The sequence below is a fragment of the Henckelia pumila genome, chromosome 3 (assembly GCF_033568475.1).
Source record: "Henckelia pumila isolate YLH828 chromosome 3, ASM3356847v2, whole genome shotgun sequence".
NCBI classification, from domain to species: domain Eukaryota; kingdom Viridiplantae; phylum Streptophyta; class Magnoliopsida; order Lamiales; family Gesneriaceae; genus Henckelia; species Henckelia pumila.
In genome coordinates, this window is record NC_133122.1 from 182,611,766 (window position 1) to 182,617,994 (window position 6,229).

The window sequence follows — 6,229 nt, forward strand, 5'->3', positions numbered from 1 at the left end:
TCTTTCTTTGCCAACAGGTGTTTAATAGCAGAGTGATCTGTGTAGACTGTGATTTTTGAAAGCACAAGGTACGAATGAAATTTGTCTAGTGCAAATACAACAGCTAGCAACTTTTTTTCAGTGGTGGAATAATTGAGCTGAGCTTCATTAAGAGTCTTACTAGCGTAGTAGATGATTCGGAATACCTTGTCTATTCGTTGGCCAAGTACCGCACCAATAGCAGAATCACTAGCATCGCACATTACTTCAAATAGAAGCTCCCAGTTCGGCGAACTCAATACCGGCGCATTCACCAGTCTTTCTCTCAACACCTCAAAGGCCTGCAAACAATTCGAATCAAAATCAGAAGGGGCATCTTTCATGAGCAAAGAGGACAGAGGTTTGGCAATTTTTGAAAAGTCTTTAATAAATAGCCGATAAAAACCAGCATGTCCGAGGAAGCTTCTAACTCCCTTTACTGTCGAAGGTGGAGGCAGATTTTGAATAACGTGCACCTTAGCCTTGTCCACCTCGATCCCCTGTTCAGAAATTCTGTGACCCAACACTATACCTTTTGTCACCATGAAATGACACTTCTCCCAGTTAAGCACCAAATTGGTCTCCTCGCATCTCATCAACACAGAATTTAGGTTATGCAGACATGCATCAAAAGATTGACCGAAAATAGAAAAATCATCCATGAAAATTTCTAGAAAATTTTCGACCATATCATGAAAAATAGCAGTCATACATCTCTGAAAAGTAGCAGGAGCGTTACATAATCCGAAAGGCATACGTCTGTAGGCAAATGTACCATATGGGCAGGTAAAAGTCGTTTTATCCTGGTCTTCAGGTGCAATCGCTATTTGATTGTATCCTGAGTACCCATCTAAAAAACAGTAAAATTCATACCCAGCCAATCTTTCTAGCATTTGATCAATGAACGGGAGGGGAAAATGATCCTTACGGGTTGCGTCATTTAATTTTCTATAATCTATGCACACACGCCAACCCGTAACTGTCCTAGTAGGTATTAATTCATTATTCTCATTCTTTATGACAGTTATCCCCCCTTTCTTTGGTACACACTACACTGGACTCACCCACGGACTATCAGAAATAGGATAAATGATACATGCGTCCAATAGTTTGATCGTTTCAGCTTTCACAACTTCCTGCATCTTTGGGTTTAGTCTCCTCTGTGGTTGGACTAATGGGTTGATGCTCTCTTCCATTAAAATCTTGTGCATGCATATGGATGGATTTATTCCTTTGATATCCGCCACTTTTCAAGCAAACACACTCTTGTGTTTCTTAAGCACCTCCATTAGTTTGTCCTCCATCTCACCTGTCAAAGAAGAAGATATTATGACAGGTAACTTATCGTTCTCACCTAAAAACATGTATTTAAGATGAATGGGTAATGGTTTCAATTCCACAGTAGGTGGTTCCTCAATGCTTGGTTTCTGAAGAACTAAATCCTTCCGATCACCAAGGTCTTCAAGTCTAAGCTTTCCACCTCTTCTCCATGACTGGTTGTCATTCAAGTATGCGGTCATCTCTTCTACTCCGTCACTGAGGTCGCCCAACTGTTCAGATACAAGTGCAACCTCTAACGGTTCCTGAAAATTATCCTGCACATAATCAAATAAGAGTGAGTCTACTACATCTAACTGAAAACATTCTTCATTATTCTGAGAAAATTTCAAAGCATTAAAAACGTCAAAAGAAATTTTCTCCTCTCCCACTCTCAACAACAGCTCTCCCTTCTGTACATCTATAAGTTCTTTTCCTGTTACCAGGAAAGGTCTTCCCAAGATGAGTGGCATGTCCAGATCTTCTTCCATATCTAACACCACGAAGTCCACGGGGAAGATGAATTTGTCCACTTTCACAAGCACGTCCTCGATAATCCCCCGTGGATATTTGATGGACCTGTACGCCAGTTGTAAAGACATTCTGGTGGACTTTGGTTCTCCCAAGCTCACTTTCCTGAAAACAGAGTAAGGCATTAAATTTATACTTGCACCCAAATCACACAAAGCCTTATGAAACTGAACATCATTAATTACACAAGGGATAGAGAAACTCCCTGGATCCTTTTTCTTTTGTGGGATTTTGTTCTGCACCAGTGCCGAGCAATTTTCTGTCAGACTTATCATTGCATGCTCCTCCAATTTCCTCTTGTTAGAGAGGATTTCCTTCAAGAATTTCGCATAGCTTGGCATTTGCATCAGTGCATCGGCGAAGGGTATATTGATGTTCAATTTCTTGAACACTTCTAAAAATTTACCAAACTGAGAGTCTAGCTTGGCCTTCTTAAGAGCTGCAGGAAAAGGTGGTGGCATAACAATTTTTGATTGTGAAGTGGGTGGGGGTGTTGAGATAGATGACTTACCTGAAGTTTTTTTTGATGTACCCGTTTCGGGCTCTTTCTCGCTTTTTTGTTCAGGCTCGACCGTCTTTCCACTTCTTAATTCAATTGCTTTCACCTGTTCCTTCGGATTCTTCTCAGTGTCGCTTGGCAAAGTACCCTGATCTCTGCTGGAAATTGATTTGGCCAATTGACCTATTTGATTCTCCAGATTTTTGATCGATGCATCTTGATTCTGCATACGGGTTTCAGTAGATGATATAAATTTCTGCATCATCTGCTCCAAGCTTGATTTCTCCTCGTGAGGATGCCTGCTGTAATTCTGATTTCCATACGGCTTATTATTCTGTCCACCCCATGAAAAATTCGGATGTTGTCTCCACCCTGTATTGTATGAATTCAAAAATGGGTCATTCCTGGGGCGATTCTGATTTCCCATGTGGCTTGCCATAACTCCCTCTGGTTGAGAGAATGTTTGACAATCTTTCGTGAAATGCTCTGCACCGCATTTTTCACACCATACTTCTTGCACTCGCATTGCCGAATGTCCTACACTCAGTTCCTCGATCCTTTTGTTCATGACTTCAAGTTGAGCAGCCACAGATGTGAATGCTTCAACTTGATGAATTCCAGTTGATTTCCGGGCCCCACTCCTTTCAGATTGAGGATGATAGCTACTGGTTGCAATTTCCTCGATTAATTCATAACCATCCTCCGACGACTTTCGCAGTAGATTCCCACCTGCAGCTGCATCTAACATGGTACGATTTTAATGAGAAAGTCCATAGTAAAAAGTTTGTACCACAAGACCGTCTGGTAATTGGTGGTGTGGACATCTCCTCAGTAGATCCTTGTAGCGTTCCCATGCTTCATAAAATGTTTCCTGTTCACCTTGGGAAAAAGTTGTGATGTCCGCTCTCAGCTTCATTGACTTCGATGGTGGGAAGTATTTGGTGAGGAAAGCTTTAGCCAGATCATCCCAAGTTATGATGGAACCTGCAGGTAAATTCGTTAGCCATGCTTTCGCCTTGTCTCGTAGTGAAAAAGGGAATAAACGCAAACGAATAGCGTCATCTGAAACTCCCTGTATCTTGAATGTATCACAAATTTCTAAAAAATTTGTGAGATGCACATAGGGTTCATCAATGACACTTCCACCAAATTGAAGTGTGTTCTGAACCATTTGAAGAATTGCCGGCTTTATCTCAAAGTGATTCGCTGCTACAGTTGGCCGGATAATGCTTGGTCGAGCACCTTCAATGTTTGGTAAGGCAAGATCCATCATGGATCTGTAAACTGGTGGTTCTTGTTCGTGTTCTCCTTCCATTTCTTGCTGTTGTTGCCTTCTTCTTCTGTGAAAGGTTCTGTCGATTTCTGGATCAAAAGGCAATAGTCCTTCACGTGAGTGTTGCATGTACTGCAAGAGAATCCTGCAGTCCACAGATGGAAAAGAATGATTAAAATTGTAATAGAGAAAAATCAAATCAAACAAATTAAAATCTATTTAGTCCCCGGCAACGGCGCCAAAAACTTAATCGAGCAAATACTACCACGAAAAATCAACGTAAATATATCTATCAATTAAGCTCGAATAAATCGCAAGTGCACGATTCAAGTTATAATATAATGTACTGAGTACAAGTATCGTCCTCAGGGACTAACGAAAATAATTTGTCTTTTCAATTTTTAACTACACAAAGTATCGAAAAAGTGATTTGTGAATTAACTAACATCTAAAATTAAAACTCAATATAAATAAACTTAAATTTCACAACCAAGCCAACAAATCTCAGAGTGAAGAATAACAATTCAAAATGATTTTGTTGGAATTTTGGTTCACCTTTTCCCTAATTGAACTGGACGATTGGAACTTAATTTATCCTTATAAATTTAACAGAAGTTCCTATAACATTGACACTCTCTCTCGAGGCGATGCCAAACTAATCAAAGCAGTGAAGTAATTAAATCTCTCTAATTATTTATCACGACTGATTGCTTTGCGTTCTATGAATTCTACAACTTTCAACCTGGTGGTCTATGGCTATCAACATGTACTAAATACCATATCTCTATGCATATTTTAAGTCCATGGATTATATCATTCGTCCTAATTATAAACCTATCTCTCGACAGCAATTCATAATTTACGAATCTATGTTAAAGGTAGCTAATCATCAACATAGAAAGAAAAACATGATAAAATCAATTATAAACATAAATCAATTCCCAATACATCCGGTGATTCAATCACACTACAGTGTTTCGGGATTAGGATCCCCTCGATTTCAACAAAATAATAGTTTAGCTACTAGAATTCATTACAAAAATTCAATCTCCAAGATGTTCAACATAAAAATTTAGAAGAAGAAGAAAAGGAAAAACTCCCAACGGAGAAGAGAAATCTCCAACGTTCAGCCGCCGGTAGTCTTCTGATATGCGTCCCGTGTAACCCTCAAAAACTAAAGAAATAATTGTATTTATAGTTTCCCAGAATCCTCTCCGAAATAAACTCTCAAAATAATAAAAAAAATAAAAACTGCGCGACGCGCTCGAGCGGTAGAAATTGGCCGCTCGGGCGCCTCGAAACTCCTTGCACTACTGTCTCAAAAATACGTGACCGCGCCCGCGCGGTAGAATATGGCCGCTCGAGCGCCTCCTAAAGTTCCAACCTACTGTTTTCCTCAACCGTGTATGCGCCCGCGCGGTAGATATTGGCCGCCCGCGCGCCCTTCTTCTTTTCCAGAATTTTGCCTTTCTTCTTGTTCTATCTGCATGGCCTCTACTGTGCATCACCTTCCCACCAAGTATCGGCATTTCTTGGTGATTTCCTGCCATAAAAATAGATAAACCATAGGAGTGAATACAAACATAATAAATCAATATAAAGAACAAGAATGGAAAAGAACGGACAATAAGTAAATGAAACGAAAACAAAACAAACACAAAACAAGCAATAAAAACACATAAAAACGACTCCTATCAAAGAGTCTAGAGAAGATATGGCTGCAAATGCGAATTTGAGCTTGAGACAGTTTGGCCCCCCAAATCTGAATCAACAACCTTTTATGCAGTACTTTTCCTACTTTAGAAGCTAATGCCACTTTCGAACTAAAATCTGGACTAATACATCTTTTGACTTCTTTCCATGGTCTTGCAGGTGAGGATCCCCATAAACATCTACTGGAGTTTCATGTGGTCTGCACAAGCATGAAACCTGCTAGAGTGACAGAGGAACAAATTCAGCTGAGAGACTTTCCTTTCTCTCTAAAGAATGCTGCATAGGATTGACTATACTACCTACCTCCTGGATCCATCACAACTTGGACGAAAATGAAGAGGATTTTCTTAGAAAAATACTTTCCAGCTTCGAGAGCAACGAACATCAGAAAAGAGATTTATGGCATCAAGAAACATATGGGAGAGTCACTTCATGAATATTGGGAGTGTTCAAGAAGCTTTGTGCTAGCTGTCTGCAACATCAGATAAGTGAAAATATTTTGATTCAATACTGTTATGAAGGTTTGTTACCTCATGATAGGAGCATGGTCGATGCGGTCAGTGGAGGAGTGTTTGTGGATAAAACACCACAAGATGCAAGGAACTTAATTGAGAACAAGGCAGCCAATTCTCATCAATTTGGCACCAGCAGAGGTGATCTGGCACCCAGAAGGAACAACGAGGTAAATGTTTCTTCTCTTGAACAACAACTGATTGATCTGACGTCCCTTGTACGTCAAATGGCTGTAGTAAACGGACAAAATGTGAAGGTGTGTGGAATTTGCACTACAATGAGACATGCAACTGACATGTGTCACACACTTCAAGAGGAATCGATCGAGCAAGTAAATGCAACAGGAGGATTTCCAGGGCCACCAC

General features: G+C 40.1%; 1 protein-coding gene and 1 non-coding gene across 2 annotated transcripts; one reads left to right on the forward strand and one right to left on the reverse strand.

The window, feature by feature from the left end:
* Positions 1–1,268: 1,268 nt before the first annotated feature.
* LOC140890116 (uncharacterized) lies at positions 1,269–3,113 on the reverse strand. The gene is made up of 2 exons (XM_073297875.1): positions 2,109–3,113; positions 1,269–2,033 (listed from the first exon to the last, which is right to left on the reverse strand). Exons 1-2 carry the CDS (start codon positions 3,111–3,113, stop codon positions 1,269–1,271), a joined length of 1,770 nt encoding a protein of 589 aa, XP_073153976.1.
* Positions 3,114–3,171: 58 nt separating this feature from the next.
* LOC140894135 (small nucleolar RNA R71) lies at positions 3,172–3,278 on the forward strand. Its single transcript, XR_012153683.1, has one exon. It is a non-coding gene; the product is annotated as a small nucleolar RNA R71 (small nucleolar RNA).
* Positions 3,279–6,229: the final 2,951 nt, after the last annotated feature.

What these genes read in the sequence shown, in the direction of transcription:
- LOC140890116 (XM_073297875.1), bottom strand. Translation starts at nt 3,113, where the DNA reads ATGTTAGATGCAGCTGCAGGTGGGAATCTACTGCGAAAGTCGTCGGAG. An exon ending in CAGAAAATTGCTCGGCACTG is followed by an intron (nt 2,034 to 2,108) that starts GTGCAGAACAAA and finishes AATGATGTTCAG; the next exon opens with TTTCATAAGGCTTTGTGTGA.